General features: G+C 37.2%; 1 protein-coding gene across 1 annotated transcript in view; it reads left to right on the top strand.

The window, feature by feature from the left end:
* Positions 1-16037: 16037 nt before the first annotated feature.
* LOC307065348 (integrator complex subunit 10-like) overlaps positions 16038-24574 on the top strand; it is a gene marked incomplete at both ends in the record, with an annotated part of 91326 nt that continues 82789 nt past the window's right edge. The window contains 6 exon segments of the mRNA XM_079722156.1: positions 16038-16169; positions 16172-16742; positions 16745-17409; positions 17722-17964; positions 17967-18128; positions 18132-18441. Coding sequence (XP_079578282.1) covers positions 16038-16169; positions 16172-16742; positions 16745-17409; positions 17722-17964; positions 17967-18128; positions 18132-18441 — 2083 coding nt within the window.

Here is a 24574-nt window from a genome sequence, read left to right as displayed (position 1 = left end):
ATTTAAATTTCAAATAATCTGGATCAACCTATCAAAAGGGAGCTGGAGCATCTGGTAATGGACCTTCATTCTGAGTCAAGGAAAATGGGGTTGTGATGACAGGTAACGCTTTCATGACAACTGCTTACAGGTACCTTCCAAACCTCCTAGGAAAAAATGCCAGTGATGAATCCTCAGGGCCACACAGCAAATACTCACAAACACATCTAGGATTACATTCTTGTTTTCAAAACTAGCCATGGTTGTGTCCCAGGTACCCATTTTCATTTATATCCCAAGATGCATCTTTTGGCTATAAAATAGAAACATTGGAAATTAACTTTGCTAGATAATGATAATCCCATCATTAACCTATTGCAAACAGTTGTTACTGCACAGGTACACTCAAGAAAAACTAACAGAAAAGAGATGCAGGGCGTGAAATTTGCTCTATTATTTTTTGCAATGTGGCCTGTTTACTCTTTCCTTGTTTGTCCATGACCCAGGATCCATGGACATGAGCTAAGTCATAGGCATAATTTATTCTTAGCACTCATGAATTGGCCATAGGTGGTAGCATGTTGCATTTATATGAAGGGAACTCTGCTTTTAGTTAGGTGGGAAAAGTACCTCCAAATTTGTTTCTCCGGGGTGCCCACTGCACTGGGGTTCTCAGTCATGAATAATTGCTTATGTGAATAGTAACATTCTTTTCTTATACAAATTATCACCACACTCCCACCTATCTACCCTATTTGAGTTAGAAACAGTTTGATGTGAGATTCAGCTTCCATCCAGACAAAATTATTTCAGCTATATTTTATACTCACTTTTCTTTTTCTTGGAAGTAGAGAAAGGGGCCCTTGAGCTGTCTTCTACGATATTCCCACCATTCATTCTCAGCCTTCAATCTCCCACGCACCTCAGTGCTCTAAACCTTATATCCAGATGCTGCCGGCTCCTGACTGTCCTTCAGAGAGTTGAATATAGAGACCTTGTCATTCTGTGTAAAGTCATTTGTTCACAGTGGGGACCTGGGTCTTGATGTGACTGAGGACAAATTCAAAAAGCAATATACAATCAAATTATTAATGAAATCAGATCATCTTTTTCTGAAATTTTATAAATAAAATATGACTAAGTATTTTAGCTAATATGCTAGGTAATTATTTAAGCAAGAGAAAACAGGTACATTTTGTAATATTTCTGCAAAGGAAGGAAGAAAAGCTGCATAAGACACTTATTTCTGATGTTTAAGTAAATTCACTCAAAAGGAGTTATTTCACTAAGACCATAGCTTTAGTCATCAATCAACAATAACACAAGTCCCTAGAACAGAATAAAAGCTCCAGCACCCACTGCTCAAAACCTGCCAGGAAACACATTCCCCAAGGAAGAAAGGTAAAAATATCAGAGAGAAACTGGCAATATCTCCCAGGGATCTACAAGATGCCTAGAAGTGAATGTCATTTTCTCACCAATAATCTGCACTTTAATCTTACATGAAACAATTTTTCACAAAAAAAATCTCTGTTCCCTTGTGTTTGATAAAGAAAAAGAATTAGAAATAGGCCCAATTTCTTTTAGAAATGTAGGTTTCTTCAGCTTTTGATTGGCCTTTCTCATGACCCCCTATACAAGAAGACAGATAATAAATATAATGATTTATACTGAAAAGAGAGCAGTGAGGATAATGGCCCAAACAGTGCTGTCTTTTATTATGTTACCATAGTAAATAATAGCAGTACACTCACACCGTTATACTTAAGGTTGTAGCCACAATTCCATTATAATTCTTGTTTTTCAGAAGTTTACAACTTGGTCTTGACAATATACTCTAGCCTGAAACTAGCCATGTTTTTGTTTTTGTTTTGTTTTGTTTTCTTCAGTCAAAGGCTGGTTTTCCTTGATTGTCACACTGTTATTGAATAATCAAATTGGAAACTTAAATAATACTTTCACTGTTTTCTGGCTATACTTTGCATATATCGAAATCCTCTTCTGTAGCACACACACACACACACACACACACACACACCCTCCATTGGTTTGCCTATACATTCAACACTTGTGTTTAGAAAAATGAAGAACATTCAACGCATTCAATGTTCTTTAATTGGTATGACCACTATAATAACTTACTACAAAATACCTAAAATGACATATATTAAAATGTTTTTATATGCAATTCTGCAAATAATATGACACTTTGATTAAGGTACATAGTCCCAGATGAAAACAGAAACACAATTCTACTAAAGGTGGGCAATCAAATTCAATAGAAGATATTAATAAAGAGGAAATCAAATATTTCGATAAGCCCGAGTGACAATGGGCAGTTTTTTCATTGTATTCATTTTATACCCTTAACAGGAGGAGAGAATATTTAAATTCTAAGTATAGTTTGCCTTAATTTGTACTGTCTGAAAAATTTACTCAATGGGAGACAAATTCTTCTAGTAAAATAATAAATGCTACCTGTTCAGTAGTAGCAGAAGGAGAATTAGGAACCATGTAGAAACTTATAAACAGTGCGTAACCTGTGTCCCCAAAAGCCTGAAACTTATAACAATTTGGCACTGATGTTAATTCTGCTGACTTAGACCAAAAGAGTCTTTTGGTGAGAGAAAAAATGTCCTGTGAAAGAATAATTAGGAGGAAAAATTCTGACACTGTAGCTCTTGTTTGGACCTAAGAAAGCAAATGCCTAAATCCACATAGTTCATTGCTGAAAAGAGAGATTCTCTTTAGACTAAGAGCTACCTCAAATATTCTGTCTTATTCATTCTTTTTTCTCATGCCTAAGAAATACAATTTTGTCTTATGGAAGAATGGAAAATGGAAACTTGACTTTTATAGTAGGTTGCCCAAGATTTAATTTGCAAGCCTTAACAACTCTACCATAGTTTTCTAAGTCAAACAGGAAAAAAAAGAAAATTTCTCAATTTGAGCAATTCTTTGAAATATTTTAAGTTGAAAAAGAATTGGCTAATTTTTTATTTCAATTCCAAACTCAAGAGATCCTTAAAAATGGAGGAAAAATAATTAGCTTGAAAAGAGTGAAAAAAATCTATTAAAATGGCAACATTCTTCTAGCTATTGCTTATCAGACCCCAGCTTATAAGAACTATAAATACAGGTGATACTTGTAATTTGGATAGAAACTTACCAAAAGATCTAAATGAAGGAAATCAGCATCTACTAGAGATTCTATTCAGAGAGTGATCCAGAAAAATCAAAGACACTGGAGAGAAAATAGGCAGCATCTACAATGGCTGCATTGGAACCATGAAAGGGAAATATCTGAAATCAGAAATTTTAAAATATCCTATTTTGTAAAAGTCTTTTGTATAAAACAATAGGGTACTAAAATATGAAGGTAAATTAGGACTAGTGTTCAGTAATAAACAATACATATGTAAAATAATCTGTTTTTTAAATCACAAAGTCTCATTTACTTGTCCTTTTCCAACTACCCAAATCCATTGTGATAAGCAATAGAGGAAGACCATCAGGAGTGCTTTGCCTGCCTTCGTGATGCCAACACCAGAACATGCAAAAGCACACCTGAAATCTCATGAATAACTTAATGGGTATGATAAGGAGACTCAGATATGTCCCAAGTATGGTTTTAAATTTGGGAGTAAAAATGAGATTAAAAAACAATAACAACAGACAAACAATTAAAGCACTAAAAAGCCAAAGCAGAGAATGGAGCAAAAGACATGGTTAATCAAAGAGAACTCTCACCTGTGAGGGGCAGGATGGTTTAGTGATTATCAGTACAACCTCTGCAGTCGTGCTGCCTCCTGAGACTTTCTACTACTCCACACTACCTCTTTCATTTTTCTACCATCAGACACTTGAGAGTGAACAAAAATGACCCTTGAAATTTTGTCATCTTCAAAAGTTTGGGGATAAAAGAAGAAAAATGACATAAAATGGAGCTTCCCAAGACCTAAGTCTTCTGGAGGACCTGACAACAGTTCTTTCACTGTCTGTCCTGAGGGACTGGCCTCTGGACACCATTTGGGGCTCAGTGGGATGCAACCTCCAACTATATAAGGAGTCAAAAGCCACCCTTGGAAGGGAAAATGTTAACTCACCAATCTCCCCCAGAAAGAAGCTATTATTCTCAACTTCTGGCTGTGAAATGTTCACTATTAATAGTCACATAATACTAGTAACACTCTTCACCAAAAATTATTATTTGCTTTAGAAATATATTTCTGGGGCTTCCCTGGTGGTACAGTGGTTGAGAATCCTCCTGCCAATGCAGGGGACATGGGTTCGAGCCCTGGTCCGGGAAGATCCAACATGCTGAAAAGCAACTAAGCCCGTGCGCCACAACTACTGAGCCTGCTCTCTAGAGCCCGCAAGCCACACTACTGAGCCCGCGTGCCACAACTACTGAAGCCCAAGCACCTAGAGCCCGTGCTCTGCAACAAGAGAAGCCACAGCAATGAGAAGCCCGTGCACCACAATGAAGAATAGCCCCCGCTCGCCACAACTAGAGAAAGCCCACGCACAGCAACGAAGACCCAATGCAGCCAAAAATAAATAAATAAATATATTATTTTTTTAAAATATATATTTCTGCAGAAGAGCTAATATTGGTTTTGAATATGTTTCTGTTATTACTTTGATTCTATCACACAATATTATGATTCTTTGGACAGTACTGGAAAGATGCACTGCATTTTAAAAATGATCATTAAGACAGCATAATTACCATCAATTGTTTAAAGAAATGAACAGCTATTTATTATACAACACATGGCACATGCGTGTGTTTTCATGTTCAATTTGTGTTGATTTAAGTGCTTATTATAGGTGAAGGATATTGATAGAATACTTTGCAAATGGCCTCAAAACATGGAGAGAATTCCTTTTTGTTTTTTGCTACCACAAATTTCAACATGAAATATTTTGCCAGTATGCTATGAGCACCAATAGTATAACATAAACCATGGAAGAATTCCAGGCTGTGTTGACGTATTTTATGAATGTTATGGGATGGCAGATTGGAGGTGTACATCTGCGGGGGTTGGCCAGTCATCCCACTGCCGTCTGTGTATCTGTATGCTTAAATGAATTAGCTAATATAAAAACAGTGCGTAAACAAGTTCAATGACATAGAATTTCCTTTATAGGGTACAGAATATTCAAGTCTGAGTAAAGGAAGAGAAAATTATGTTCAATTGCTATTACTTGGGAATATGGTATGTATAAAATGGAAAAGCTACAGCACCCAAACGGAAAGGCCTTATGAATACTGCTTGGCTGTTCTCCTTTTTCTCCCTTTCATTGTATCGCCCTGTTTTACTGGCAGCATTGTTTTTGCAACCTAGGATGTGAGCAATGATCTTTTATCAAAGGACTGGGGAGACCATTCCACACCTCAAGGTCATTCAATGACTACCAAATCAGGGGAAAAAACAAACCATAATATGCAACCCTCAACCCTAGATTCCCATCTCTGAATTACGCTTTATACAACATACATTGTAGTCACTTGTCAACAGAGGCCCCCCTGGTAGCTGATCTAAGAAAAGACTCACTTAGCAATGCGACATTCTTGTCCTATCCTTTACATACATATAAAAATCCCTCAACGATAAGCTCCAGCTACAGGGCTTGATGTCAACAGTTTCACACTGAATTCTCTTTTCGCCCCTTGAATTTAATTCCTTCATGATGCCTCTTACTGGTTAACTAGTGTAAATGATTTTTCTGGTATATTAGCTGTCTCCAACTTTCATTATGTTTTCTCTTAATTCTTAAACATTATTTTGCTTGTCATTATTTCTCCATGGGTTCATTATTCGCTAAACAATTGTGTGTGTGTGTGTGTGTGTGTGTGTGTGTGTGTGTGTAATAACTACAAAAATGAATAAAAAGAAGCAATAAATGATCCCTTAGGGAAAACTATACATACAAATATACAGTACGTATAATTGGTGTTAATTTTGATGGTGGGATTTTTAAGTTAGACAAGAAACAATAAAACTTTTATTTTTAGCTAACAGTTTGTGGGCTAATTTAGTCCTTGAAATCCTTCCAAGCATGATAGCTTAAAATTTGCCCCAGATGGACTTTCTCTTCTGTTCAAATTGCTCGACAGCAACATAACAGCCATTTATAACAAAGTCTGCAGAAATGGGCTGGCGCTTCTAGTCTTCCAAATACAAATACATCGGTCTGTTTGTAAGGAGAGTGCCCCCATAAATCACCATGAATTAAAGAGGAATGCACCCGTCCCAATCAAAACATCAGGAAGAAACCATTGCGCAATAGATAAGAACACAAACAAGTGCAAAGCATCACTTGAGTTTTTATAGAAGGCCCATATTTTTGGAAGGCAACCAGTGCTGTTTCACATGCTGTACTTTTTCTAATCTGACTGACTCACAGTCTTGTGATAGTGAGATAAGCTAGGTAGGCAAATTTTTATAGAGTTGCAATTACTGAAATTGTCATTACGCTGCTCACTGTAAAATAAATATAGATAGAAGTGAAATTATGCACAGGCTAGAAGTAGAAAGTGTTTTGCTTCTGTTTGCTAAATTAATCTCTTCCTAAATGGCTGCAGGCCAGGTAGGTTAGCATTTGTGGTTTCAAAGGTTTTCAGCGCTTGCAATGAGCCATGAAATTACTGCATGCTGCTGAAAATGGCAGCTGATGAAAGGAAAAGAGTGAATCCCAAAGGCAGAAAGACAGGAGGAAGCAAAATTACAGGCAGAAAGCCTGATTTTTGATGTTGCTCATTGTGAAATGTACACCCAAACTTTTAATAAAACATAAAACATTAATAAACCTGCTAACAATTCCTTACAATTTCTTTTGAAGTCTGAGTATAATTTCTGAATACTTATTAAAACAGGCAACGATTCAGAGGGGGCTGAGCAGTTTTCTGTCTATGGTATGTGCTGTATTGGTAGAGACTCTCCTTGTGACTTTTGAAATAAGATTTTTATTGATGTTTTTAATTGAATCACACAAAAGGATTGATTTTCAGTTAATAAAAGTACCCAGATCCTTTTAGTTTTCTGTTAGGATTAGCTAGTCTTAGTTATGATACTGTCACCAGCATATACTATCATCAGGGCTGCTATCCTGTTTTAAATCGTCTGAATTTCCTCAGAATAAGAGGATACCTGAGTCTTCATACATAGGTTTGAAAACTCTCCAGGCCAGAACACTGTGTCCCAACAGTCTTCACCCAATTCTCAGAAAGAATGTGAATCAGTTGGATTTTATAAAACCACACATGCTACTACATCTTGCCATAGACAGGCAGACTATTCAGGCCCAAAGTAAACATTTTCCCAATCCCCAGGCTTTGCCTCTTGAGCACCAATTTCAAATTGAAGGTTGTAACAGTTCTTAAATATATTTATAGAGGTATTTCCCATCTTGTAATGAAAACCAGTCTTTAAGACTTTAAGGCATTCCATAGCCAGGAGAGGTTCCTGAAAAGTGAAATGATCAGCATTTGGAAATCCAAATTTCTGTATATTTGACAGCCTCAGTCTCTGTACAACTGGAGTTCATCCATACTAAAACAATCATGCCACAGCTAAGGAATGCAAAATCGTTACACATTCTCAGAGATTCAAGGCACTTATACTTGCCTGATTTCATAGATTAATTACTAGGAAGACAGAGGATTGTAAAAATCTTTGGATGAAATTCTGTTATGGAAGGCATAAATAATCTAATGATTACTATGCATGTCTGGTCAAACAGTTCCTGTCACCAAGTTATTGGAGTGCTTTTTTCACTTCTAGCAAGGAAATGATCTGAACTGCAAATTGAGCTCAGCTGTAAGGAAGAGATGCTTCAATCTTAGCCCTCAATTCTTCCACAAAGAGGGGAGTGGCCAAGTTAGCAACAAAAACACAAGAAGCATTCACTTATTCATACAATATTTAAAAATAAAGCCCCCATATGGGAAATACCTAACTACCTCCTGCAGTAGTCTTTGCATTCATTTTTAAATGGCCATAAAAAACTTTCCTTCCAATATTCATAGTGTAACCCCATTTAAAAATAATAGTCACAGTTATGTGATTTCAGGCAGAAGTGGTTTATCGGAAAGTGTATTCGGTGTGGAGTGGAAAGAACACAGATTTGTCACTTAATAGCCATGTGATCATATGGCAAAGGGCACTACCTTCCTGGGTCTGATTTTTCATTTTTATTTTTTGGCATCCAAATAACAATAGAAATATTTAACCTAATAGAATTAAATGAGTGCACTTTCCACTTTGTAAACTAGAAACTTCTATACAATTGTGAGAAATGATTTGAAAATGAATTGTTTGAGACATCATTGGTTTTCAAATAAGACTGATGAGGAAAGTAACCAAGGAGTCTGGAAAATTAATGAAGCTGAGGATATAGACTAAGTGGCCATGTGTAACGGGGCTTCTTAGGAGGAAAGTGACACTGTCACATACCTGAACTGCTATTCCCACCTTACTAAATTTTGAATTGAGCTACAATTTTCAAGCAGTTCAAATTCAGACTGAGTTGCCATAATTCCTGATTTACCCCATCTTGTGTCAGCCCCAAAGCTTCAGTGACAAAAAAAAGAAAGCTATCATGCTTGTCCCTTGCTCAAGCCAGCTTGAAAGCACATTTCCCCACATCGTATTCACACAGGAATCAGAAAAGATGTTGACCTTAGAAAGATGGGCTGTAAGTTTTACCATCCAGTTCAATTTATTCTCTGTCATACCTACCGTCAAGTTTGATCTAAAGTCAAATTGTAAATTCAGAAGGAGTGGAACTAAAGGATACTAATCATACTGATGACAACGGAGGTATTTGAAAATACAGCCATTTCCCATTAATGCTTCTGCTGTAATTGGTATGTTCACAATGATTCAACAGAATTCTATTTTCAAGTAAAAAAAAAAAAAAAGTCTGTTACAGCAAACCCCCAACATCCAAATAACATCAAAAGCAAAGATTTCCCTCAACCTCAGAACTAATGATTAGGAAGTTAAATGCTCAGGGATAGACAATCCATGAATTAAAATTAAAATTCTGTTGTCAATGTGAAGGATATGTGAACCTGCCTTGGAAAATTTCTGTCTAAAGGGATTATTTGTACATTCATTCAACAAATGTTTATTGAGAGTCTAGTATGTCCCAAGTGTTGTTGTAAACACTGGGAAGCATATCAGACAAACTCATCTCTATTGGACCTTAAATTCTAATGAGCCTGGGTATATGACAGGGACATAAATCAATTTCATTTTGATTGTCTATGCACATTGATTAAAGATGAGCCTAGGGAACTATGTTACAAAGAACTATGATAATATATGCAAGTTTGAGAGGAAAGACTGCCAGAATTGACGAGTGATGTCTGGCGTGGGAGCAGGATAGAGAAGTATTGGCACGCATGCCATGCTTTTGCTACTCCTACATTCTAGGAAATGACCATGGGGCTAAAAGCTTCAAATTCAGAACTTTTACCCATGGAAAATATTGGTGCTAACCACATATGCCACAGATCGACCTTCTTTTGTGCTGTCTTTTTCAAGGGAAATAAGAGAAAATTACCTACTTACATTTCTATGTACCCCAAGGAAGGCTCCTGAGTTTTCACAAAAGAAACCTTTTCTTTCTTTTGGTTGTTCATCAAAACATAAGTCTATGCCCTTATAGAAAATATTTGTCCTTCACAGTCTTACCAAATTATGCCAATTTCAAACTCTCTGCTATCTTATAGTAACCAAATCCTTGATCACACTTTCAGGTTAATCTTACATTTGGTGGGTAGCCACAAACCAAATTTCAGCCAACTTGATAATAAAATACCTATGAAAACATAAAGGCAAAGGATATTCAACTGACGATTCAAAGAAATATAGAGGCAATGAAACAAATTTTTTAAATCTTTGACCACACTAGTAACCAGGAAAATGCACACTGAACAATAATGAGTCACCATTTTTCCATATCAAATCGGCAAACATTTTAAAAGAATGGATCATATAGCATTGGCAAGAGTGTGAGGTAAAGAGCACACTCACACTTAAGCAATACCAGCAATACTGCTGCTTTGGAAAACAATTTGTCAGCACTTAAAAACATCTAAAATATGTATACTCTTAGCATTTCCATTTTTAGGAAGCACACAGGTACGTTTGCACAAGCATATTTATTATCATGTAATTTACAAGAATAACAACTTGTTCATCAATATCAGATTGGTAAGACATAGCATAGTAAATCCATACTATGGAATAAAATGCACTCACTGAAAAAATAAGTTCAGTAAACTTGTAGTGAGATAATATTCACTATATATCACTGAGAAAAAGTGGATAGAAATACCATCTTTAGCGACATTAAAGTCTCATTCAACCTTTCACATTTCAAATTGACCAAAAGTAGTGACATAGTAAGTAAATGAAAAAACTTAACTTTATCATTTTTTCTATATGAATTTTACCAAATTCAAAGTAACCAAAAAGATGATGAGGGAAATTTTCTTTACATGAGAAGTAAATAAGTAAAGATAAAATAAGATAAAAATATAGTAAATAGGGCTTCCCTGGTGGTGCAGTGGTTGAGAGTCCGCCTGTCAATGCAGGGGAGATGGGTTCGTGCCCCCGGTCCAGGAAGATCCCACATGCCATGGAGCGGCTAGGCCTGTGAGCCATGGCCACTGAGCCTGCGCATCCAGAGCCTGTGCTCCACAACGGGAGAGGCCACAACAGTTAGAGGCCTGCGTACCACAAAAAAAAAAAAAAAAAAAAAAAAAAATGTATATATATATATATATATACACACACACACACATATATATATATAGTAAATAAATTTTTAAAAATAAAAAATAAAGATGTAGAATAAAGTAAAAATATTACTATTTTGCAACTCCTAATGAATGGAGCTGGGTAATGATTAAAGACCGCTAACATCACAAAAAGCAGCAACCAGGCACTATGTGCCTTCTGCTGGAAGAACTTACCACCACCAGTGAAATAGTCCTGCTTGAAAAGAGAAATTGAACCTGAATCTGATCAAGCATTTCTATCTAATTACCAAATTACAGGAGATAGAGGACAGAGAAACATTTTAAACCAGACCACAGGGATGCAATCAGCAAAGTACAGACTGTGGGAAACTATAAACAAACAATTTGATTTCTTCAACAAACAAATTGAGAGGAAAAAAATACCAAGATATGAAGGAGGAATGTATAGCTTAAAAGAAGTGTGGGAAGCACAAAATCCAGTCACAATGCTTAAATCCAGCAAACTGTTAAAAAAAAAAAAGAAAAAATTATGAGGCAGTTGGAAATTTGAACACTGACTGGGGGATATTTGATATTGAATAATTATTGCTAGTTTTATTTAGTTGAAATACTAATATTATGTTTTCAGAGTCCTACATTTTAGATATATACACTGAAATCATTATAAATAACATTTTGTAATGTCTAGGATTTACTTAAAAAGAATCCAGAAATGGGGTACATATTGAGGTAAGGATGAAACAAAACCAGCTGTGAGTTGGTAGTTATTGAAGCTGGGTGTTAGGAAAAAAAAAAAAAGGATGTTTATGGTACTATTCTATATGCTTCTCGAAATGTTCAGATTTTTAAAATAATACCACAGCTTAAAATAGGAATATAGAAAATTCAAAAAATAAAAATGACATGGTTGTACCAGTGCAAATATTTCCCTTTCAAATACCTTTGGCGCATTTACAAAATTAATCATTTTGAGGGTACAAAGATGATCTTAATTCAAAAAAAGAAACTATTTCACAAGCACTATTCACTGGCAATAATACAATATTACAAGAAATTAATATCATTGGGGAAAATGTCATTTTTTCCCAAATTAATTAACAGATTTGACCATTTCAATGAGATTTTTATTGAGAGAAGCCTTTAGAAAATTCCTCTATATTTCATCCTGAATTAAAGTTTAAAAATAGTAACAAATGCAATTATAAAAAATGAGAGAAAAAGAGGGTTGCTTCCAACAATTATGTAATAAAATTAAAATATTATGTAACTGGCATAAGATTGACAGATCAGTGATATAGAATAGATAACCTCAAAATAGACCTTAGTGTAAAGAAGATTTTAATTTTTTTCTTTTTTTTTTCTTTTTTTTTTTTTTTGCGGTACGCAGGCCTCTAACTGTTGTGGCCTCTCCCGTTGCGGAGCACAGGCTCTGGATGCGCAGGCTCAGTGGCCATGGCTCACGGGCCCAGCTGCTCCGCGACATGTGGAATCTTCCTGGACCGGGGCACAAACCCGTGTCCCCTGCATCGGCAGGCGGACTCTCAACCACTGTGCCACCAGGGAGGCCCTCTTCCTGATTTTTTTCCAGATTTTCCAAAGCTATCATCTCCCAGATTTTCCATAGTAATGGTCAAAATAGTTGGCTGCTCACTGTACAAAGAGGAGTCAAGGCTTGAGAGAGTATAGGTTCTGATATGTGAGTTCATACCGATTTCCTCCATGCCTCCTGAATGAATGCTGGGAGTAAGTGCCAGCTCACAGCTGATCAATTTCTTTCCTCCTGTGATTGAAAATGTTTAAAATTTACATTTCTATCAAGAATCCTAAACTCATCTTCTCAAATAAACAGAAAGAAAGTGCTCTTCCTTCTTCACTGATTCCTAATCTAAATGCAGTTTATAGCTTGCTATATACCAGACCTGCTATATACTATCCATGAAATATAGAGGAGTATAACATATATTAAACTCACTGCTTTGAATATGTTGTATAAGTCAAGGTGCTCTGTTCATATAGAGCCCAGCATCATGCAGATACACAGCACAGTCAATGCTTCCTTAAGCAGTCAGTGCTTTCAAATCCACACAGGCTTTGGGAAATCATGTAGCGAAGTCTTTGTGAATATTTACGGGAAACCAGGTATCTTTTCTTAGCTTTGAGAATGGGGGGAATATTTAGTGGCATAAGGTCAATATTGATTTCTTCAGGACCTCTGCAGCATTTCTTTAGCCTTGTTGTAAACCAAGCACCCAGAAGTGGGTTCCATGATGCGTTGTAGCAGTCACATTCCTTCCAAAAGTAATCCACACAGACAGTTGCTTTCACTGAACAAAATCATTCTGGGAACATGCTAAATTAGTTCATTCTCCTGTATTATCTTCACCTTCTGTGATTTAAGAGGGATGGAGGGAGGGAGGATAGAGAAATGGGAGGAGAAAGGAAGGAAAGAAGAAGGGAAGGAAGGAAGGAAAGAAGGAAGGGAGGGAGGGAGAAAGGGAGGGAGAAAGAGAAGGAGGAGAGGGGAAGGAGAGAAGGGAAGGGGGAGGGGGAGAGAAGGTAAAAAAACAAATTGCCCTCCAATAGGTTAATAAGAACTGCTTGATTTCAAATCTGAAGACAAGACTACTTCTCTAATGTTTGAATACCTCACTGTACAATGGGAATAGTAATAGATTGAAGGCATGCAAAGTTCTAGTGTAGTGCTTGGCATATAATAAGCAGAAACAAATGTGGTATCTCTTTGCACCTCCTCAGATTCTTCTGAGGCTCAGCCACTTGCTCTGATACAGTCACAACCATCCAACTCAGCTTATGCTCTGGTGATCCCTTGTCTAGAGTCAACCAATCTGACCAGACGCAAACCTGGAATCTGTGGTTTTTCTCACCACTTCCAGACTTGAATGTAACGGCACACTGAGGAGTATAAAATCTAGGTTCTGAGCAGCTGTCTAATGGGTAAGTGTGTTGGCTGGGGTGGGGTGTTTTAGTGGAAGAAATTTGACCAATAAGAAAGAAGAGAGAGGAGATGCAGACATCAGTCAGAAAAATTCTGTCTCCCTCTTTTCTTCCCACCTACTCTTCTAAGGCACTTTCACCAAGTCGTCTGATCAGAGATACCAAGTGACCAAGTGGATGCACCTCCCAAGCCACTGTCTTTGTCTCTTTTAGGTTTATCCTAAAGCAGAAGCCCGCGAGGTAACACTTCACCTACTATTGCTTCCCACCCTTAGCAACTTCACTTCCCCCTTTCTCACTTTCACTACCCTGAAAATTGTACCCCCCAAATGAAGCATCACCTCTCAATCCTTGACTCAGGCTCTGTTTTCTATGGACAGTTGAATATGACTATTTTTATTAATAAAATATTTCTACCATTTACACTCCCATGCCCAGCCCTCAACAATTGGTCAGGCCATCTTTATTTTTAACTGCACTTAAACCAGTTAAAGTCCTATAAAATATCTGCCATGTCATGAATCTAGTGCTCCTTGGGGCATTATGCTAGAATCCCACCCACATATTAATATCAAAGAAAAAAAAAAGCTTTCTTTTGTTTCAAAATATTTCATTTAGGAGACGCAAAATTCACACTTTCCCTGTCTTTTCCAGATGTGATTAACTACCCCTACTAATCCCTTTTGCTCTTTTAAACACGTTTTTCAAAGCCCTTTACTAACTCCCACCTTCAAGTCCTAGCCGCTGCCAAAAATAACACCCCTGCCCACCTCTGCCAGCTATCTCCTTCCCATCATTCAGTCAGGCTCTGAGATAAGACCTATTCCAGAAGGCCTCTCCTGCCTAAAATGATAGGGATTATGTAATCACTACCCATGCTGCCCCTAGCACTAATTTATACTTTTCCTTTATATACATATCACATATGTCCCTGCTCCAGTGTTTCATGTATTGATTCCAGTAAAATACAAAACATTTTTGTAGTTTCTATGAGTTATACTTAGATACTCACCTTCCATGATCGCCAGCACTGGAGCTACCAAAACCTTGATAATAGAGGGAAAAAGCAGCCTTCTGGAAAGACTCTCCAGATATTATGATTAAAATTCAGTGCATAAAAGCTAAACAATTGTAATTCTTTCATTGATGACCATCTTGAAATATCTCTTTTCTATTAGACAGAATTCTGACAGACTGAGTAGAGATCAAATACAGTGCAGGCTCTACCACTTATCAACTCCTTCCTGACAGAAGGCAAATCACTCAACATTTCTCAGCCTCAGTTTCCTCCTTTGCAAATAGAGATGATTGTACGTACTTATGCACCTGCTGTAAGGAAAAAATGTACCTTAAATTTAAAGCACTTGGGGACTTCCTTGGAAGTCCAGTGGTTGGGACTTTGCCTTCCAATGCAGGGGTTGTGAGTTCAATCCCTGGTTGGGGAACTAGGATCCCACATGCCTCATGGCCAAAAAAACAAAACAAAACATAGAACAGAAGTAATATTGTAACAGATTCAATCAAGACTTTAAAAATGGTCCACATCAAAAAAAATCTTTAAAAAACATGTAAAGCACTTGGCAGTCATTATTAGTGGTATGACTGGTAACTTAGCATTTTCAGAAATCACCCAATTTCTTAACTATCACTAAAAATTTTAATGACTTCATCTCAATGAAATATTCTAATAAACGTCCTATTCATCATTTGAATTTAGACTGTGCTGTTTTTAAGTTTACAGACTTGTATCTTGTTTATTTTGCTATTTTTTTAATTGAATTGATTCCGTATTTAATGAATTAGATAGTACTTGAAAGTTTCCCTTATTTTAGGCTGGCTCTGAATCTAACACCACACTGCAATGGACTAGTTCCTTATCTGTTGGATAATTATTCTTACCAACTAATGGACTTTGACAGCTCTGTAAGACAGCTAAGTATAAAATGCTAGACTTTAAGAATCCATGAAGAGGACTTCCCTGGTGGTGCAGTGGTTAAGAATCCACCTGCCAATGCAGGGGACACGGTTCGAGCCCTGGTCTGGGAAGATCCCACATGCCACAGAGCAAGTAAGCCTGTGCACCACAACTACTGAGCCTGCACCCTAGAGCCCATGAGTCACAACTACTGAAGCCTGCACGCCAGGAGCCCATGCTGCGCAAGAGAGAGAAGCCACTGCAATGAGAAGCCCATGCACCGCAATGAAGAGTAGCTCTCACTCACCACAACTAGAGAAAGCCCGCACGCAGCAACGAAGACCCAACGCAGCCAAAAATTAATTAATTAATTAATTAATTAATTTTTTAAAAAAGGCCTCCCGCGTCATGTCGGCCCAGGGCGATTGCGTGTTCCTGGTGCAGCGAGCCCGCGAGCTGGTGCAGCAGGACCTATGGGCTGCCAAGGCTTGGCTAATCACGGCCTGCAGCCTCTACTCCGCCGACTTCAACATCCAGGTTTATTTGAAACTCTTCCTGGTCGGGTCCAGTGTGAAATGTTACTACAGGTTACAGAACAATGCTTCAACACTTTGGAACGATCAGAAATGTTGGTTCTACTTTTGAGACGATTCCCTGAAACAGTGGTACAGCATGGGGTTGGCCTTGGGGAGGCACTATTGGAGGCTGAAACTATTGAAGAGCAAGAATCTCCTGTTAACTGTTTTAGAAAATTATTTGTGTGTGATGTCCTTCCTCTAATAATTAACAACCATGACGTTCGGTTGCCTGCCAATTTGGTGTATAAGTACTTGAACAAAGCAGCTGAATTTAATATCAATTATGTCACTAGATCTACTCAAATAGAGAGTCGGCGTCAAGGTGCCCAAGGAACGTCTGATTTAATGTCACCGAACAAACGTAGCTCTCAGAAGTACATAACAGAGGGGCTGACTGAAAAATCATCCCAGATCGTGGACCCTTGGGAGAGGTTGTTGAAGATTTTGAATGTTGTTGGAATGAGATGTGACTGGCAGATGGATAAAGAAAGACGAAGCTATGGTGATATTTTGCATAGAATGAAGGATCTCTGCAGAACGTGAACAACTTTGATAACGAAGCTCATGCAAAATATAAAAACCAAGTGGTTTATTCTGCTATGTTGGTCTTCTTTAAGAATGCATTTCAGTATGTCAACAGCATACAGCAATCTCTGTTCCAAGGTCCTAATGCCCCTAGCCAAGTTCCACTGGTTCTTCTGGAAGACATATCCAATGTATACGGTGATGTAGAAATTGATCGCAATAAACACATACATAAAAAGAGGAAACTAGCTGAGGGAAGAGAAAAAACCATGAGTTCCGACGATGAAGACTGTTCAGCAAAAGGAAGGAACTGTCACATTGTTGTCAATAAGGCAGAACTTGCTAACTCAATCGAGGTGTTGGAAAGCTTTAAGCTGGCCAGAGAGAGCTGGGATCCGCTCTGTTCCCTGGAATTCCTTGACAAGGAATTTATAAGAATTTGTTTGGCGTGGAAGACGGATACTCGGCTTTGGTTGAGAATCTTCCTCAATGATATGATCATCAATCAGGGTCAATATAAAAAGGCCATAGCGAGCCTGCACCACTTGGTGGCTCTCCAGGGACCACTTCCTCAGCCACAGATCTCGGGACAGGGGACCTTGGAGCATCAGAGGGCACTCATCCAGCTGGTGACCTTCCACTTTGCCTTGGGGGAGTACAGAATGACCTATGAGAAAGTCCTTGATTTTTTTATTTTATTTTATTTATTTATTTATTTATTTTTGGCTGTGTTGGGTCTTCGTTTCTGTGCGAGGGCTTTCTCTAGTTGCGGCAAGCGGGGGCCACTCTTCATCGCGGTGCACGGGCCTCTCACTGTTGCGGCCTCTCTTGTTGCGGAGCACAAGCTCCAGACATGCAGGCTCAGTAGTTGTGGCTCATGGGCTTAGTTGCTCTGCGGCATGTGGGATCTTCCCAGACTAGGTCTCGAACCCGTGCCCCCTGCATTGGCAGGCAGACTCTCAACCACTGCGCCACCAGGGAAGGCCCAAGTCCTTGATTTGATGTGCTACATGGTCCTTCCCATCCAGGACGAAGGCAAGTCACAGGGAGAACCCTCAAAAATAAAGCCCAAGTGTATAAAAGGTTCATATCTGAAGCTTCGGCCTTGTACCAGCAAGTCTATCGTGCCCTATTGCCTGCACTTAATGTTAGCTTGTTTTAAGCTTAGAGCCTTCTCAGACAGCAGAGACAACATGGTGCTGGGGCACATGATCGTGCTGCTTCAGCAGGAGTGACCGTGGGGAGAGACCCCCTTTTCTTGAAAGCCGTCAATAAGATTTGCCAGCAAGGAAACTTCCAATATGAGAATTTTTTCAATTATGTTACAAATATCAACATGCTGGAGGAATTCGCCTATCTGAGAACTCAGGAAGGTGGGAAGATCCATCTGGAACTATAGCCCAATCAAGGAATGCTGATCAAGCACCACACGGTCACCCAGGGCATCACCAAGGGCTTGAAGGAGGACTTCCGCCTGGCCATGGAGTGCCAGGTGTCCCGCTGTGGGGAGAAGTTGATGCTGGTGCTGCACAGGTTCTGCGTCAACGAGAAGATCTTGCTGCTCCAGACTCTGGCCTCACCGGCCCTCCCGCCAGAGGCAGCCCACAGTCGCGGGGCTCTGGGGAGACATAAAGCGCCGCTGAGCGTTGCAGTCATCGCTCTTCAAAAGAAGAAGACCATCGGTGTTTTAACTCATTGGCTGCTTAGAAGTAGTTCCCAACAGTCCAAGAAGCTATTTCTATTTTTGTCATATTTTGTAATTTTTGTAAAACAAAAGAACCTGTTTTGTAAATAAAATCATCCTAAATTTGAAAAAAAAATAAAAGAATCCATGAAGAAATAAATTGTACTTGTTTGTTCCCAAATCAACCAAAAAATTTTGTACAGAGCCTGTCTGGCACATACATGAATGACTGAATAAATAAAAGAATAAATGAGCAATTGAAAAAAATATATCCTAAGTGTAGGGGGAACCAGTTTGTGCTTACATCCATTATTAATTATTTGTGATTTAGAGTATCTTCCAAATCCATTTTTGAAACAAACTAAGGACACCAAAGTGTCAATCAAAAAGATTGTCCCACAGACTCCTGGTTGATTGATACTTATCTTTGCAATTTTTACTCACTGATCATAGCTTTAGATTCAGTGGAAAGGAAAAAGCTGTGAAGCACTCTGAATTGACCCCAAATTAAAACTTTATTTGGCTTCTATTCAGGAATGCAGAGAATGAAAAACCCTGGCTCTTCTCTGAAGCTTTCCCTGACACATACACTCCCACCCACTCCCCCATTCATCACACCTCTGGCTTACTCTTATCTTTGCATGTATTATAAAGCAGAACAAATACTTGTTACATGTTCTGTGAGCAGCTGGAGGCCAGGAACCAACAATGAATCCATTTCTTTCTCCCTAGTGGCTGGGATATATATTGAATTTTGGGGGTGGGGGGAGATTGACTGGGTCCTCAATAAACATAGAACTGTTGAAACGATCAAGCTTGTGATCTATCTTCTACTACTAATTCCACCTGCTTCTTGATGAAAGCTCAGTAAGCTTACTGCAGGGTGGATGTGAACAGCAATTAAGCATGATGGCAACTGTTGAGCCCTTAAGGTATACCCATCTCCAAATTAACATGTAGATCACTTATTAACACTTATGGAACAGTCTAAGAGATGAAGCCTGCCTGGAACTCAATCTTCAAAATGTTCCCAAGGTCCACCTCCTTCATGAAGCCCTCGTAGACCAACCCAACCACTTTACTCCTATCTAAACGCTTAGCATGGAATCTTTACATATTTATGAAACAAGAAGGTTATTAAACAAACAAATATAAGCAAACACATTTATTGTTTATATCATCTTTTAAATGTTTAATTGTATGCTATCTTATGATGACTTTTTTCATTATTATAACTTCTTGAAATGTCTGTTTTTTTTTTTTAATCTTATGATTAACTTTTGATGTATTAGGATGGCTATTGCTAACTACCGGATAACTCTGAGGATAAGGACCGTATCTCCTCTTACTATGTTTCCCTGCCTAGAGTCAGTGCAAAGCCTTGCATATATTGAGAGCTGGTGTTAAATGCATGTTTTTTGAAATAAAAGCATGCATGAGAAATCTCTCTTTTTTAGTAATTCACATCGAATGGAAGAAACAGCTGTCTGTAATGAAGAATTTTACATTCTTTCCCAAATTCTATTTCTATAGATAATGCAAAGTAAAGAGATAGTTGACTCTTGCTCTTAGGTTAGCAAATCAAATCGAAATTATTGTCAAATCCTTTGAAAATTCACTTAAGTAATATTGCTAACGTTTTCTCAGTGAAGGGAAAAATGTTCAAGGTAATAATAATGCATTAATAGTTGTTGTGTCCTTGCTATGGATCGGTACTTTATTAGTGTTTCATAGTTCTCATAACAACTCTATGAGATAGCTACTATTATTGATGTCATTTTCACAGATGAAGAAACTGAGACCCAGGAAGGTTAAGGAATTTGTCTGAGATAGTAAAGCTCAGACCTGATAGGACTGGCATTCATTCAAACCCAGCAGTCACACTCTACCACTCTTGTTCTTAACACCACACTAAATCTGTCTCTGAGAAGTTTCATTCTTCTCAGATTATGCCGATTATAGTCACAATATTATTTAAAATTCCCAAATCAAATTTGCAAAATCACTAATGTACAAGGCTGAATGCTATGTTCACTGCTGTCTGGGTGGGGATGTTACATAAGGTTTACAATTGTCCAACTAGCAATGTGATATACATTCTTTTTGTTTGTTTGTTTTTGTTTTGACTGCACAGCCCGGCTTGTAGGATTTTAGTTCCCTGACCAGGGAATGAACCTGGGCCCTCGTCAGTGAGAGTGCCAAGTCCTAACCACTGGACTGCCAGGGAATTCCCAAGCATATGATATACATTCTGCTTTGAGAATCAACAGTGAAGGTAAGCTTGTACAATTAAGTTTACATACCCCTTAATTAGACTTGTCTTTAAATTGTGGTAAAGAAACATCTGTAAGCACTTTTAAGTTTAGAAAGTCAGAGCAGTGATATAAATTCAAAATCTGAGAGTTTATACAGACCAAAATTGAAAAGCATAAAGAGTCTGTCTACATGAACAGTCTCCATGGTGATAATTTTGCAAAATACTAGAAAAAACATTCAAGGTATGTAGAAAGACTATAAAGATGTTTTAGGAAGATGGCACAAAAAATACTTTCTCATGAGCAGAAAGGGAGTCTAACTTGGAATTTCAAATTACCTTTTTGTATGATGCATTATTTAATAAATGTTAGCATTAATTTTTAAAGAGTTTAATTTGCATACCATTACTGGGCCAAATGGTTGACGAGGATCACAATTAAAGAAAGATGCACCATTCATTTTACTAAGAAGAAAAAATCCAACGAAGTCAAATCTTCATCATTAAACTGAATAAAGGCAGCCTATAACTGCCAAAAATGTAGAACTCCCTGGCAGATGCAATTTAACTCCAGTGATTATTTAAATCAAACACTTTTATGTATGACCCTAAGCAAAAGCTCAATATCTTCTCAAGGAATATGTATTTTTTAAAATACTATGGACTTCAGAGGGGAAGAAAAGGCATTAGAAAAGAAAAGCAAATTAGGGAATAGGGTCTGGGAATATAAATATAATTTGAAAGAATATGCCATCACAATGTTACACCATGGACAGAAAGCACTCATGCAAAATGGAAGACACTTCACTAGCACATTAAATAACATTTAGTTCCAACATGATTCAATCTGTGTTTAGTTCAGAGAAGTTATACAGAAAACAGACCTAAAAACCACTGTCATGTAGTTTATCATCTAAACAAAATTTATTGTTATTACATGCACCCCTCCCATAATCTTCTAAAGGAAAACTTACTATTTACAGAGTTACTATGTGCTAGGCAAAGGACTGATATTTATATGCTGAATGACAAACACATGGTATATATGTGGTATAAGTTACTGTATAAATAACTAACTAACTAACACATGGTATAAGTTAGTGTACGACCTGCTTGTAATAAGCTGCCAACCAAGCATACCTGGAGGGCTGGGGCAGGGTCTGCAAGTACCTGTCCTGCAAGATGTCAATCCTTCACAAGGATGATCGTTCACACCCTGGTTCTGAACATTTGTTGGGCACTAAGTACAATTTGCCTGCTGTAATGGATGCTTGTTTTCATCATGAGCTTTGTGTAGTTGCTAGACTTAAAAAAAACTCAGGATGCATTGTCTCAACTTTAGCTGTGTCTATCAGAACACAGAATAGGTGGAGATTCCAATGGTATGGAAGCAAACATCTCAAGCTCACACTACATTGGAACCACAATGGCAATGACCCCATATTTAGGCAAAAAGCCCAATACCTTTTGTGGGGGAGGGGTTGGAGCGGTCCTTTTTTGTTTCAAATAACTTTAAATTGTGATCAAAGTAATTCATTTTCACTCTAGGAAAATTGAAAAATAAATGTTTGAAGAAAAAACAAATCATGATAGCTATCAAGAGACAACTACTAAAACATTTTGGTGTTAAGACTCCCAAGATTTTTTCTATACACACATGTGCAGTAGAATCACTTCTATCTGATAGCCAGCAGTCTTTGGTTAATCAGAAAAAGGTTTTATAAGGTACAGAACCTTTAAAAATTATACATACATGATATGTAAGTTTAATTTAATTAATAAATAAGTGTTTCTTCACTAATTTTAATCTGTAATTAGGCTTTGTAATTATAGGACAAAGGAAAATGATATTAAGATATAAAAACACATCTGACTCCAAATCTATATATAAATCAACAGGTGTAATAAAAATGTGGCTATCCTAGGGAGCTGCCAGCTCTCCATAAGTATTGACATCAGTAAAGATAAGTTACAAAAGAAAGAGGGAACATTTGATGCTTCTGTTAAGTAGAGGTCAGGTAAAAGAGCTTCTCTACATTTAATTTTATAAGTTGGGATCATATGCTCTATCATATATTAACATCAACATATTCTTTTTAATCATCCACATATTTTGTGAGAGTTTTCCCACATCACTGATTATATAAATGTGATTTTTTACACAGCAGTGTAGAATCTGTTACTATACTATACTATACTATACTATATAAAATATTATACACTATAAAATATTCAACTAATCCCCTATTGTTGGGTATTTAAGTTACTGCTGCTTTTTCTATCACATAATACTACAGTCTGATGTGTACTTCTATTTTCTTAAACTATATTCCTAGAATATTGAATTAATCAATGAAGTAAATATTTTAAAGGCATTTGATACCCATTTCCAAATTGATTATCAGATATTTTTATTATCTATCATCACTACTCTGTGAGATTGCATGTTTACAAACCTTAATATCTAGTATTAATCTATTTCTTGCCTTTTCCAATTTGGTATTGAAAAGACTGCGACACTAAATTTGCATTTTAATTAAAATGAGTTTTTTCATTTTCTTGTTAGATATATGTTATAAATATTTATTTTCAGGTGGTTCTTTGCTTTTAGTTTTACCTATGGTGAATTTTATTTTTATGTCAATAATATTTTAGATTTAGATTTTACTTTTATGTTATGAATTTTTAGATTTCTTAGATAGTCAAATGCCCATCAATCTTTTTCTTTCCGTTTTCTTTTTAAGCTTTGAAAAGCATACTCAAAATCAGATAAATACATCCCACATTTTCTAATAATTGTATAGTGTTATCATTTTAACTCTATAACACATTTTGAAGGCATTCTGTCATAAGCTATAGGGTAGAGATAATTTGACTTTTTACAAATTAATAAATTAATTTGGGGCAAGTTGACATGCTTACTGTATTATATTCCCATTCAAGAACAAGAAATTTCTGTCTTAGCCAAGAATATGTGGAATAATTATCTATAAATATTAGGCCCCAAAATAAATTTTAGTTAAGTAAAATTTAATAAATTTAATAAAATTTAAAATTGTTAAAGTATTTTAAACTCATGTAAATTTTCTTATTTTTCTATGTCTGAACTAAGTTCTATTTCAAACCACTATTCTCAGTCTCTTTAAGGGGGTCTCAACACAAACACTCTTTTCGGCTTACAACCAAGGACTTGCAGGTCTGGAATCTTTTCTATTTCCAATCTCCTCTCAGAGGATGAGGAATGAGAGGGCTTTTAAATTCACCCTCACCAGGAGGGGCTCAAGGACTCTGAAGTGCCTCAAGCCCATCTGCCTAGAAATCCCTTTCTTTCTGCTCCTCTGATAAGCTAAGTATTGGGAACTCTATAAGGCTGGCTACTTCTCAGAGTTCCACCCAGAAAGATATGCACAAGTCACATTGTCTTTTTAATTGTAAATCTACCGGGGTTCTATTGGTTCACCCGCACTCTGGGATTTGGCCTGGGAGGAGCTGAGCACATAGTCCCTTCTCAAGGATTCATCACCTCAGAGCCCTTTCACTCTTCTCTGCCTTTTTCTTGCACCACCCATGAAATCTTTATCTAGACTGGATGTGAGACCATCTGGCTCTTCATCTATTTACTCCAAATACTGTTTTTTTGCATAAACTTTGATTGCTTTGAGTCCTTTAATGTTAAGAACTTGAAATTTGAAAAAACCTAGTTTCTTGTGATTTAAATTCCTTTTCTCTCAACACTGTTAGCTCTGTCATGAGTTCCAAAACCAAAACTTGACAACTTTGATTTCTGTTCTGTTTTGGTGTTGATGATCTGAAATAATGAGCATGGAATAGCTCACTCTTTTATGGACTGGAGTGGGAGGAGTGAGAAGGGTCATCAACTAATAGGAATTACCAGGAATATAGA

This window comes from Hyperoodon ampullatus (genome assembly GCF_949752795.1).
Source record: "Hyperoodon ampullatus genome assembly, chromosome: 17".
NCBI classification, from domain to species: Eukaryota; Metazoa; Chordata; class Mammalia; order Artiodactyla; family Ziphiidae; genus Hyperoodon; species Hyperoodon ampullatus.
This window is presented reverse-complemented; position numbering and strand designations above follow the sequence as displayed.